Below are 14,159 nucleotides of genomic sequence, written 5' to 3' on the forward strand. Positions count from 1 at the left end.
GCAAGACAGGAAGGGATTCCCGCTTGCATGATCAAGGTTCTGCATGTGACATGCTGACAAGTGACTCACACCCTTTATAGAAGAGTCCACCTAAATTTATCCCTTGATACATTACTGGAGGGTATTTGTTAAATAATAATAACAATAATAATAATAATAATAATAGTATGGTGTTTATATCAGAGATTAAGGTTGCAGAATGAATTCCCTTCCTTGTTATAACAGATCCATTTGCATAAGAAAACACTACAATATGCATACTTGCTAATGAATTATCACATTAACCTTTTATTGTTAGAGAAAATATGTCTAAGCAAGATTGTATCACAAGGTACTCTGACTAACAAGACCTGCAGCAGCAGCAGCAGCAGGAGAAGTGTGCTCCTCCCCCACAACACTGTGTGGCAGTACTGGCAGCCTGCCCCTCTCACACACACACACACACACACACACACACACACACACACACACACACACACACACGAGAGGCACCAGGAGTGGGACACAACACCAGTGGTTCTCTCTGACACACACACTCCAAACAGTGTGGTGTGTGTGTGTCACAAGAGGCCGCTGCTGCAGCCAAGCCCTGACTGTGTGTGCGCCACAAAGCCACACTCCAGCAACAGTGAACACCACCTCTGAATTAAGTAACACCATTGAACTCATTTGTGAGACTTTGCTTCAAGTCACCACATCCTTCAAGGCATTGTGTTGGGACTGTTGTATGTCTCCAGACTTACAAATGTGTGTATTGCCAGGCCTGGAGCCATGACATGTGTATGCAAATCACTGGTGAAGACAGGAACACTTAGGCCAACCAGTGGGTGAGAAAGTGGGGTGGTGGTATGGCTCTGGTGGTACACACTGGGGTGGCAGAGGTGTGCAGCATGGGTGACAGCTGCAGCCACAGCCTCCCTGGAGTGGTGGAGTGAGTGCCGTGTAGGTGGAAAGTCACTCATTCTCATTCACTCAACACAGTATAATGAGAACACAATGGAATGTAAACAATCACAACATAAAGCAGAATCACAAAATAAATACTGTAGCCTCTCATCTTGCTATATAAATCACATAATATATATATAATACTGTATGTACAAAGAAAACATTTGAAGTACAATAACACTCACTAATCATTAGACTTAAACTAATAAACATGTCAATAAACATCAGAAAACACAACAAACTGCAAGGTCACAAGGACAAGCACATCCACCAAGCTTGACCTGACTTGCGACCTCACAAAACCCTTCATCCGCTCCCTCTCCTCACCAGCCAGGCACTGTCATCGGGTCACACAGGAAGATCACCAAATTCACACTAATCATACCTAACACTCAGATCGTAAAGTAAAGAAAAAAGAAGTGAAATTAGTCATACTCCATCCTAACTCTCAGATCTTGCTACACTTAACTCTCAGATCATAAGGTGGAGAGAATGGACAGTGAAATAAGCTAACTCAATTCCCAACTTAGATCTTGAAACACAGGAAATGAGCAGTGAAATGTCATACTCCTTCCCAACTCTCAGACCTTGCTACACTTACTCAGATCATAAGGTGGAGAGAATGGGCAGTTAAATAAGCTAACCTGACTCCTAACCCTTTGATCTTGAAATAGAGAATCAACAGTAAAAATAAATTCTTAGATTGTGAGGTGGAGAGAATGAGAAGAGAAATAAGCTAACTTGATTCCTAACCCTTTGATCTCAAAATAGAGAATCAACAGTAAAAATAAACAAAATTGATTCATAATCCTCAGATCTTGCTACTATTCCTAACTCAAATCGTGAAACTAAGAATGAACAGCAAAATAAACTAAATTAATTCCTAACTGTCAGATCTTGTCACTCATTCCTAACTCTCAGATCTTGGAACTAAGAGAATGAAGATTGAAAGAAGCTATATTCCTTTACCCTCAGATCTTGATACAGAAGCAACAGTGAAATTAACTAAACTGATTCATAACACACAGATCTTATTACATTCCAAACTCAAATCTTGGAACAGAGAGAATGAAAGTTGAAAGAACCAATAGTGAAATAAACAAACTGATTCATAACATACAGGTCTTGTTACTCATTCCTAACTCAGACCTTGGAATAGAGAATGAAGGTTGAAAGAAGCTATATTCCTTTACCCTCAGATCTTGAAACACAGAGAACCAACAGTGAAATTAACTAAACTGGTTCATAACACACAGATCTTGTTATATTCCAAACTCAAATCTTGGAACAAAGAGAATGAAGATTGAAAGACGCTACATTCCTTTACCATCAATCTTGAAACACAGAGAAGCAACAGTAAAATTAAGTAAGATAATTCATAACACACAAATCTTTTTACTCATTCCTAACTCAAATCTTGGAACAGAGAGAATGAAGATTGAAAGACGTTACATTCCTTTACCCTCAGATCTTGAAATAGAGACAATCAACAGTGCAATAAACAAACTGATTTATAGCACCCGAATCTTGTTACTCATTCCTAACTCTCATATCTTGAAGTGACAATGAATTAAGCATTATAATCCATCAAGCTGTACCATGAAACCCTCTGCCCTCACCACTACTATCCTGCAAGGCCAGACACATGATCAGCTGGGTTCTCAAGTGTTTCTCCTGCTGACAGCGTAGGAATCTTGTAAATCTGTCACTCAACTGTAAAAAACACTCTTGAAAACCTGTATTACTTCAACTAGAGCCTTATGAAAGTAGTGGAGTAGTGGAGGTGCAGCCAGAAGTGTTTCAGAGTAAAGCTTAAATCTGGAAGTCAGTATTTCATCTTTGTATAATTTTCCATGTTTTCCAATGAGGAGGAAGAAAAACAGGACTGAGAAATTGACAAGAGTAGGGACTTGTCACACACACACACACGCAAACATACCACATTCCAATCGAACATAGAATCTGAGTAGAGGCGACAAGTGCTTCATGTTGCTTGGGTACTGAACACGCAGAGCCATGCCAGCTGAACACTGACTCAAGCCTCCATATAGCTGAGTGGTGGGTTAACATGGAGATGCTGCAAGACAAGCCACACTGATTTGCATGCTGCTGGAGACTAATGCACATTCACAGCAGCGAGGCACTCCGTTTACATAGCTGATTCTCGAGACCCTCAAAGCCACAGCATAATGGGACCTGTGGCTTCCTTCCCTTGTGTTACTGATTGTTACAAGGCAGAGCTGTACTTCCCAAAGGTTTTAAGATTACAATGTGCATAATGAAATGGTCTGCAAGGCATTATAAGGTAGAGAATCCACCACATTTTACACACAAAGTTACATACTAGAATTCAAGGCAACAAACATCTTTTTTTTTGACTATTAGAAGGTGGAAGTGTCCGGCAATGTTCCCACAGATACGCGGAATTACAAAACGTGCCTGCTCGCTTCAACGTTTGCCTGCTCACACTGAACCTGCATGATTGAAGTGCACACCAGATGTCTCAAACATAAGCAGCAGTGACAGCAGGCGGCACTGGTCGAGCAGCACTGCATTGATGACACTTCCACCGAGACCCTTCCCTTCTATCACTTACTCAATTGTCCTATCACTCAGCTCACAAAAATAGGTCTATGCTCAAGGCCTAAGTAGCTACGAAGAGGAACATGGAGGCACAACCGAGGGGAAAATGTTCATCTTCTCAAGCTCTGACTAAAGGAGGAAATGTGAGGTGATAGCCAGAGCTTGGGTGACTGGGTGTGATGTGATGGTGCCAAGGTGCAAAGGCCCTCATCTGCCCCCTATCACTATACACTCATCCTACACTATCCTACACTGCCATCTTGCTAGTGTGAGTCGCCTACTGTAAAATGCCATCTTGATCTAACCCTCCAGTACTGAGACACATTTTTACCATGATTTTTAAGTGTGATTACTCATAGATGATTTTATTTGCATTAAGAAGGATCTATGGACGTCAGAAGATTAATGGCCAGAGTCTTTACAATTCTAATCCCAATATAAGTTTCTGAAGCTGTGTGAAATTGCCAAATAGTCACCAGAATGAATATGAAAGTGTGTCCTGGTACTGAAGAGATCAACTCCTCCCAAACACACCCCAGTCAGAGAGTTAGTGACAGTGGTAGCTTTGGTGTGAGTCAAGACAATAAATAGTTCACAGTGGGACATTCCAACACTGGCAATGCTAAGTGGATGTAGGAGTGGAAGAAACTAAGTCAATTTATCACTTTTTGAGGCAAGAATGTTAACTCAAGACACTTAATCCCTGTGAATAGCAAGACCTAACTTTAGCCTAACTTGCCTGCACTTGAACAATACTTAATGGGAAAAACAAAGCCAAAATAAGGTGTAGAATTGAAACAGCAGTGAATGAGGGGCTGGAAATAGAAGAACCCCAATAACTTGCATAATATTGTTGCACGTGACCAATGATTGAGGAAAAACTGGGGTAAAAATGAGTAATAAGATATAAAATTAAAACTGCAGTGAATGATTGGCCAGAAAAAGCAAAAATTTGAATATTTTGTTTAATTTAATTGAATGTGACCTATACTTGAACAAAAACTGATGTAAAAATGAGTGATAAGCCATAAAATTAAACCTGCAGTGAACGATTGGCCAGAAATATTTAGAACCCCTCCAATTACTGACTTAATGTAACTGAACTGAAAGAAAATGAGTCATAATGTGAAAAATGAAGCCAAAAAATTTAAATCACAGTGAATGATTGACCGGAAAGAGCAAAAACTCGAAAAATTTGCTTAATCTCACAACATAACGAAAAACTGAGAAAAAAATTAGTCGAAATGTGAAAAATGAAATTGACCGGAAATAGCAAAAACTTGAATAATTTGCCTAACTTAACTGAACGTGACATACACTTAAGAAAAAAAACCGAGACAAAATGACTCGTAATATAAGGAAAAAAAAATAGCCAAAAAATGAAAACCACAGTGAATAATTGACTGGAAAGAGCAAAAACTTGAATAATTTGCCTAACTTAACTGAACGTGACATATACTTAAGGAATAACTGAGAGAAAATGAGTAAAAGGCAGTGAGTGAGAGGCTGGCTGTGAGGACCTTGCACTGTTGAAATCTGAGGCATGCGGTGATGAGCCACTGAGGCAGACGAAGGGTAGCTATCCTATCCCTTGGTGAGGTGCAGTGATGTGCGACTTGGTGACAGGGCGACTTGGTGATGGTACTCCAGGAAGGCTTACTGGGACCACGGCTATGATGTGATGTGACAAGCGATGTGTGGCCAGCAGAGTGCCAACTAAGAGGACAGGCACTCACTCCTTGCCCTGTGGAATGTTGTAATGTCAAAGCACCCACTAACTTCTTCCACATGACCCTGTAAAGCTATTTAAACCTTTTCCCTGGTATTTAACTCCACTTTCCTTGAACACTGACCGAATTAAGACATTTCTCCTTGTTTTAATGGTCGAAAACTGCAAAACATATTCTGATTTCTTTCTTATGGACACTTAGAAGGATTTTGTGGAGTTTTTAGCACAGGGAAACAGGTTTAAAATTAAGAAAACTGACACAGAGAGGGTTCAGAATCTAAGAAACTCATAACTCTTTCCTGCAAAAAATATACTCAGATTTCTCTCTTTATGGATGTTTAGAAGGATTATGTATAGTTATTAGCAAAGGAAAGGGTTCAGAATCTAGGAAACTGATACCTCTTCCTGGGAAAAAATAAATTCTGATCTCTTTATGGACACTTAGAAGGATTTTGTGTAAGTTTTTAGCACAGAAGGGGTTCAGAATCAAGTAAACTGACACTGTTCTCTGCAAAATATAGTCTTAACTCTTTCTTGTGGATGCTTTTATGGGTTCAGAATCTAGGAAACTAACCCCACTTCCTTACTATATACTCTTAACTCTTTAATATGGAGGTTTAGAAGGATTTGGGGTATATTTTAGCACAGGAAAGGGTTCAGAATGTAGAAAAAACTGTTACTTCCCTTCATATTCCCTTCCCTTGAGTGTGTGTAGGACTGTGTGGGTGTGCTGGTGTGGCTGTGTTGGTGTGGGTGTGTTGGTGTGTTGATGTGGCTGTGTTGCTGTTTTGGTGTGGCTACAAGGCTGTGTTACTGTGGACAGAGTGATCAGGGTGGAGTGAGCTGCTGTCTGATAAATGAAGTGTACCTCAGAGTGTGACAGTGGCGGCCAGAACACTCACCAAATCCCGAGGGTGTGTTCTGTCCAGGTAAGTGTGTGGTGTGTGTGGCAGTATGGTGATTCTTATCGACACTTTGCATACAGTCTATACTCCCCTGCAACTCAACTAACACAAAAAAAAAAAAAATGATGTCACTGTGGGATTTTTTTTCGCCCTCAAAGTCACGTCTGCGAAAATGAGAATGTTGTGAGAGAGACAGACAGAGACAGAGACAGAGAGAGAGAGAAGGATTTTTGAAAGTCACCTGAATCACAACCAAGCCCAGAAGATATTGCCTCGCTGCACCTGCCACCACCAACCCCACAACCTCACATCACCATGCACACTGCGGCACCATGATGGAAGATTGTGACGTCACTGGTGGGTTTAGGGCCCACAGAAATACCCTTCACTTGAGGCAAACCTTCAGGCAACTTCAGGCGATCAAAAAGACAATGTGACTACAACACAGGCGACCAATGGCAATAAACTTGAGTGACAGCGAGAGATTGAGATTAAAATAGAGCATACGAAATGGCACTGGAGAAATGATACATGATACACGATACACAACCTTGCTTTGAGGGCTACCCAGGGATTGACCCACATGGGGGCTGGGGGTCTGGGGTCTGCCTTGGTGGTGGGGCAGAACACAGGCACAGAGAGGAGAAACTATCAGCAAAATGAACACAACACAATCTTGGAAAAATTACTCAAATGCTGTTTTCATGCTTCCTCTGGCCCAGCACTTCCCCAATGGCACTCTAGGGGGTGTATGGGGGTGGGGGGTTGCCTTCTAGTGGTGGTGGGGGTTCACGGTCCATTAGGCAGGGGTAACCAGGAGAACTTCCAGGCCCACCGAGGGAGTCCAGGCCGTCCAATCCACAGTCTTCCATAAGGGGTGCACTGTCTGGGAGCTGGAAGATGTGTGCAGGACGAAGCCAGCTACACCCCACTGCCAGCACCGATAAGCCACCTGAAACACCACCAAACCACCTGTAATGCTGCCTGGGAAGTGTCTGTGTGTGTGTGTGGTTTTTAAGGGGTTTCTATATTTCTAGTGACATGTTCACAAGTTTTCTGCATTATCAAAGGGGTCTAGTTGAAGTGACACAGGTTTTTAATGATGTTTCTGGAATTCTAGAGACATGTTATCAAGTTTTCTGCATTATCAAGAGGACAAATACTCTTTAGAACTCGACTAATCATCTCTATGGTCTTTGAAAATGGTTGCGGTGAGAGAGGGAAACGCAAACACGCAAACACACACACACTACCATACCTCCCAGCCACACACCAGCTCACACCACCCACCTCCAAGCACCAGAAGGTAGAATCCCACATCAAATTTAACCTGCACTCTGTCCATAGCGGAGAGGCCGTGTAGTGGCTTGGTAGCTTCCTGTAACGCCTCCAGCAGTACTGTCAGGCGGTAACACACACCCACGCTGGCCACACATGCCCACACTGCAGGAAATAATAGAGTTTGATACGTAAACGGAGAAAAAAAAATGTGTGTGTGAAGGGATAGGTTAGGTTAGGTTAGGTTAGGTCAGGTCAAGCCACACACACCCATACTGTAGGAAATAATAGAGTTTGATATGTAAAAGGATAGAATAAGATAGGATAGGATAGGATAGGATAAGATAGGTTAGGTTAGGTTAGGTTAGGTCAAGAAGTAACACACCCACACTGCAGGAAATAATGGATTTTGAACTGTAAGAAAACACAAGGAAAGGAGAGAAGGAAGGAATAAAAGGAAGAGAAGGAGAGAGAAGAAGGAAGAAGAAAAAGAAGGAAAAAATGGAAAATAAAGACAAGGAAAAAAGAAAGAAGAAAAAGAAGAAAAAGAAGAAAAATAAAGACAGGAAAATAAATGAGAGAAAGAAAGGAAGGAACAATATTAACAAGAAAAGGAGAAGATAAGAGAGGAAAGAGGAAGAAGGAAGAAAAGAAAGAAGAAAAAGGAAAAAAGAGAAGGAAAAAATATAAAAGAAGATAAGGAAATAAATAAAAGAAAGCAAAGAATATCAAAACACACAAACACACACACACACACACACACACACACCTGCCACAATGCTCGGTAAGGCATTCCTCCTAAGACACCGTGCCGCCTTCCCAGCAGACCCAGCCAAATCCAGCGTCAGTTGCACCGCGGCACCACACACCATCAGGAACACCAGGCCAATCACCACCTGCAGCAGCGACACGATGTGGGGCGTCACACACAGCTCCAGCTCTGGGGAACGGCAGTGCTTGGTGACAGAGGAAGTGGTGACGCATAATGGAGAGTATAGATGATTTGAGGTTTCTACTTTTGATGTTGGTGAACGATGATTTGGTGTTCATTTTGGGTGTTGGTGAAAGTTGATCCATGAAAGGAAAAAAGATTAAACGTTTTTGCTCTCTCTCTCTCTCTCTCTCTCTTGGTGAAACAGAGCTGATGGTGAGGGATAATAGATATTGTGGGACTAATATGAGGTTTTTGATTTTTGATGTTGGTGAAAGTTGATTAAGGACAGGACATATTAAGGTACTTTCTCTCTCTCTCTCTCTCTCTCACAGCAAAAACACAAATGAGAGAAAATAATTAAGAAAACACACCAAAAAACACACATTCTCATTTAATATCAGTAAAAAAATGCAAAATAAAAAAATAAAGATAAGAAAAACACACACACTCTCTCTCTCTCTCTCTCTCTCTCTGTACGTCAGTGTGTGTGTTACCTTGGCCATCAATGTAGTAGATATAGGAGGCACTGGCGTCAGAGGAGGAAGAGGAGGCGGAGGAGGAGGGCGCATCACCAGGAGCAGGGTAGAAGGTGGAGGAGGAGGCGCCAGTGTTGACCCGGACAAACTGCCCAGCGAGGAAGAAGATGTAGAGGCTCAGACTATTTGTGGAGCATCCGCCGCCCTCCATCCAGAACCACCTTGGCTCAAACACTGCCACACACACCACCACCACCACCGCCACGTTCACCAGCTGCGGAGAAGATGGTGATATGAAAAGACTGCCACACCACTACCACCAGCTGTGGAGTTGATAATACTGCCACAACACTACCGCAACCAGCTGTCATGTTAACCAGCTGTGGATGTGTAGATGAGTCAGTCGGGTGAGTTAATGAGTGGATGAGAGGATAGATGACTGACTGACTGACTGACTGACTGACTGACTGACTGATTGACTGACAAACCATATAGATATTTTACAAACTCTCTCACTCTTCCTCTTACTCTCTCTCTCTCTCTCTCTCTCTCCCACTCACCCCAGACAAAAAGTTTCTCTCTGTGTCGAGACAGGCGGAAGGGCGGCAGTGGAGACGCCGACGCAGGGCCCTCCCACTGGGGTAACTAGGTGGGGCTTGCATGGCGGACCGGGGCAGGGGTCAGGGGCTTGGCAAGGCTCGGAAAGGCAGGGCTGGGTGGGGCTAGATGACTGGCAACCCCGCACTACTAATATGTCCGGCCATTGTTGTTTTGGGGGCCATTCTGCGGGGCTGTCTTCAAGTGATGCATCTGTTTCGGCTCTGGTATCTGTCAGGTTAGGTTAGGTTAGGTTAGGAGTGTGTCTGAAATCAAGTTAGGAAGGTGTTAGAAGTTAGGTAAGGTTAGGAGTGTGTCTCAAATCAAGTTAGGAAGGTGTTAGAAGTTAGGTAAGGTTAGGAGTGTGTCTGAAATCAAGTTAGGAAGGTGTTAGAAGTTAGGTTAGGTTAGGAGGGTGTCTGAAATCAAGTTAGGAAGGTGTTAGAAGTTAGGTAAGGTTAGGAGTGTGTTTGAACTTAGCTTAGGTTAGGAAGGCATTAGAAGTTAGCTTAGGTTAGGAAGGTTTTAGAAAGTTATAGGTTAGATTAAGTTAGGAGTGTGTCTGAAGTTAAGTTAGGAAGGCATTAGAAGTTAGGTTAGATTAGGTTAGGAGTGTGTCTGAAGTTAGGATGATGTTATATTAGTGCTTGCTACTGTATGAGAGAGAGAGAGAGAGAGAGAGAGAGAGAGAGAGAGAGAGAGAGAGAGAGAGAGAGAGAGAGAGAGCATTATTCTGTCTTCTCTTCCTGAAAATCTGATTGTGTGCTTATCTCTTCCTGTCTCTACACCAGCTCTCTCTCTCTCTCTCTCTCTCTCTCTCTCTCTCTCACTGTTTAAAGATACCAATGAAAGATAAACTATAACAAATCTGAGAGAGAGAGAGAGAGAGAGAGAGAGAGAGAGAGAGAGAGAGAGAGAGAGAGAGAAATTACGTTTATTAACAAATCTTTAAGAAATAATCACCTTAAATTAATGAATATACCAATTTTAACCTATTTCAACCTAACTACTTTCACACCACGCCCTCAGAACAAAATTTTAACAAGAGGGAGGAAAAGATGAAATGATAACACACACACACACACACACACACACACACACACACACACACACACACACACACACACACACACACACACACACACCTGAACACTCCTAATTACCACTGGCTTACCTGTCTATGAAGTTAATTAAGGTGAGAACACAGAGGCGTAAGATAGAGAGGTGGTGGTGGTGGTGGTAGCGGAAGATTGTGATGGTGGTTGTCAGTCAAGTTTTCTGTCTTTCCAACGGCGCATTTATTTTATTTATTTATTTATTTTGTATTTTTCTAAGACTGTTTTAATTTTGGGTTTTTATTTTTGTTTAGTTTATTTTTATGTTTTTTTTTAAAGTTTAAAGTTGATAGTATTAGTTTTATTTTACTGATTTTCTTGTTATGCGATTATCATTATTATTTGAGCTAATATGTAATAAATTAATCATTCTTTTAGTGGTTTGCTATGTATTCTCAACTATAAACAACGTGTGTGTGTGTGTGTGTGTGTGTGTGTGTGTGTGTGTGTGTGTGTGTATTTACCTAGTTATAGTTTTACAGGGCCTGGGCTTTATGCTCGTGTCTTCATATCTACACTTATTCAATTTATCTTTAAAGCTCTGCACACTCGTTCCTGACACCACTTCCTCACTCAAACTGTTCCAAGTCTCAACACATCTTTGCGGGAAACTACATTTTTTAACATCTCTCAGAAATCTTCCCTTCCTCAGTTTCTTACTATGCGATCCATTCCGTTAATCAATTTATAAACTTGTATCAGATCCCCTCTCTCTCTCTCTCTTCTCTGTTCCAGGGTTGGTTTTAGTCTCTCCTCATATGTCATCCCTTTAAATTCTGGAACCATTCTTGTAGCCATTTTTTGTAGTCTCTCCAATTTCTTTATGTTTATTTTTATGGGGGGGTCCACACAACTTCTGCAACACTAACACTCAGGTATAAAATATCAAACGAGTCTCTCTTTCCTTCCCTACATTATTCATTCCTTGCATTCATTAATTTCAAGGCCAGCTAGTACGTATTTAGAAACGCTCTTCTCTCTCACCAAGACTATTTTCAAGGGCCACATAGATGACTAGCGGTGTTTTCAAGAGTGTTTCTCCAGTTAATAATATAGAAATCTTGTCACTCTGCCTCTAGAACCGTAAAAACACCTTAAAAATCACTCTTCTCTCTCACCACGAGTATTTTCAAGGCCACAGAGATGATTAGCGGGGTTTTCAAGAGTGTTTCTCCAGTTAATAATGTAGAAATCTTGTCACTCTGCCTCTAGAACCATAAAAACACCTTAAAAATCACTCTTCTCTCTCACCACGAGTATTTTTCAAGACCACAGAGATGATTAGCGGGGTTTTCAAGAGTGTTTCTCCAGTTAATAGTGTAGAAATCTTGTCACTCTGCCTCTAGAACCGTAAAAACACCTTAAAACCTCATGTTAACTTAAATAAAGCCTTTTAAATAATGAAGGTGAAGCGCAGAAGGGTTTGAGAATACGAGCAATAGTCCCAATGCATTCCTTGTTAAGTATGAGGAGGGGAAATTGATGAAGGACAAAAAAATAATGAAAAAATAAAATAAAATAATCATATAAATGAAAAAAGGGCCCACTCAGTCGCCAGTCCTCTTATAGAACTACGTACACACCGTCTCCATCTCTCTCTCTCTCTCTCTCTCTCTCTCTCTTAACACCGTGACAGTTTCCTCTTTAATCTTTCACTTCCTGGGATACTTCGAGGAAAGACATTATGAAACACTTCCGCGGCTCAGCTACACCGCTTCTAGGAGGTTCTACAACGATTACATGGGTTTTCAAGGGTGTTTTAAAGGTTCTAGTGACAGGTTAGCAAGATTTAATAACCCTGGTGAAGCTACACGGGTTTTTAATGGTGTTTTAATGGTTCCAGTGACAGGTTAGCAAGATTTAATAGTCCTGGTGAAGCTACACGGGTTTTTAATGGTGTTTTAATGGTTCTAGTGACAGGTTAGCAAGAATTAATAGCCCTGGTGAAGCTACACGGGTTTTTAATGGTGTTTTAATGGTTCTAGTGACAGGTTAGCAAGATTTAATAACCCTGGTGAAGCTACACGGGTTTTTAATGGTGTTTTAAAGGTTCTAGTGACAGGTTAGCAAAATTTAATAACCCTGGTGAAGCTACACGGGTTTTTAATGGCGTTTTAATGGTTCTAGTGACAAGTTAGCAAGATTTAATAACCCTGGTGAAGCTACACGGGTTTTTAATGGTGTTTTAATGGTTCCAGTGACAGGTTAGCAAGATTTAATAACCCTGGTGAAGCTACACGGGTTTTTAATGGTGTTTTAATGGTTCCAGTGACAGGTTAGCAAGATTTAATAGCCCTGGTGAAGCTACACGGGTTTTTAATGGCGTTTTAATGGTTCCAGTGACAGGTTAGCAAGATTTAATAGCCCTGGTGAAGCTACACGGGTTTTTAATGGCGTTTTAATGGTTCCAGTGACAGGTTAGCAAAATTTAATAACCCTGGTGAGGCTACACGGGTTTTTAATGGTGTTTTTATGGTTCCAGTGACAGGTTAGCAAGATTTAATAACCCTGGTGAAGCTACACGGGTTTTTAATGGCGTTTTAATGGTTCCAGTGACAGGTTAGCAAGATTTAATAACCCTGGTGAAGCTACACGGGTTTTTAATGGTGTTTTAATGGTTCCAGTGACAGGTTAGCAAGATTTAATAACCCTGGTGAAGCTACACGGGTTTTTAATGGTGTTTTAATGGTTCTAGTGACAGGTTAGCAAGATTTAATAACCCTGGTGAAGCTACACGGGTTTTTAATGGTGTTTTAAAGGTTGTAGTGACAAATTAGCAAGATTTAATAACCCTGGTGAAGCTACACGGGTTTTTAATGGTGTTTTAATGGTTCTAGTGACAGGTTAGCAAGATTTAATAGTCCTGGTGAAGTTACACATGTTTTTAATGGCGTTTTAATGGTTCTAGTGACAGGTTAGCAAGATTTAATAACCCTGGTGAAGTTATGTAAGTTTTTAAGATTTTCATATATTCGTTACTGCTTATCTTGCTAATTTATCTTGATCTATTTCTCCTCCCACGTTTCTTAAGAGTACTATGAAGTTATAATATTAGCGCCATGACATTTTCTCTCCTCTTGGTCGTCCCTTGTTCACTTTGAGGTCAATCCTTAGAGTTTTTATGACTGTGAGAAGTGTCGTAGTAAAAATAAAGGAGGAGGAAGAGGAGGAGGAGGAAGAGGAAGAGGAGGAGAGAGAGAAAGGATGTGTGTAGATATTTTGTTTGAATTTTGAGAGTGTGTGTATTAGAGAGAAGAAAAGAGGAAGAGGGAAGACAAAAGAAAGAAGAACGAAGAGAGGAAGAAGAAGAAAGGAGAGGAGGAAGAAGAAAAGAGGAGAGAAGAAGAAGAAGAAGGAAGGAGAAGAAGAAGAAGGAAGAAAGAAGAGAAGAAAGAAGAGAGGAAGAAGAAGAAGAGAGGAAGAAGAAAGGAGAGGAAGAAGAAGAAAGAGAGAAGAAGAAGAAGAGAGAGGAAGAAGAAGAAAGAGGAAGAAGAAGAAGAAGAAGAAGAAAGAGAGAAAGAAGAAAGAGAAAGAAGAAGAAAAGAAAAAAAGAAAGAAAGAAGAAAGAAGAAAGAAAAGAAAGAAAGAAGGAAA

The 14,159-nt window shown here is 41.1% G+C and overlaps 1 protein-coding gene across 5 annotated transcripts in view; it reads right to left on the reverse strand.

The window, feature by feature from the left end:
- Positions 1–252: 252 nt before the first annotated feature.
- The window catches only part of LOC123498917 (transmembrane protein 127-like), a 31,789-nt gene continuing 17,882 nt past the window's right edge, over positions 253–14,159 (reverse strand). Inside the window, exons 2-7 of one of the 5 annotated variants that reach the window (XR_006672848.1) lie at positions 9,414–9,681; positions 8,872–9,127; positions 8,213–8,383; positions 7,456–7,608; positions 6,855–7,117; positions 253–5,275 (exon numbers count right to left, since the gene is read on the reverse strand). Coding sequence is in view for 3 of the 5 variants with exons in the window: in XM_045246471.1 (XP_045102406.1) it covers positions 6,906–7,117; positions 7,456–7,608; positions 8,213–8,383; positions 8,872–9,127; positions 9,414–9,515 (894 nt within the window). In the remaining 2 variants the exon portion in view is untranslated. Of the gene's footprint in view, positions 7,118–7,455; positions 7,609–8,212; positions 8,384–8,871; positions 9,128–9,413; positions 9,682–10,624; positions 10,732–14,159 lie in introns of those variants that run through there. The other 4 variants (XR_006672847.1, XM_045246471.1, XM_045246464.1 and 1 more) reach the window with 4 other exon arrangements.

This window comes from Portunus trituberculatus, chromosome 8 (assembly GCF_017591435.1).
Source record: "Portunus trituberculatus isolate SZX2019 chromosome 8, ASM1759143v1, whole genome shotgun sequence".
NCBI lineage: Eukaryota > Metazoa > Arthropoda > Malacostraca > Decapoda > Portunidae > Portunus > Portunus trituberculatus.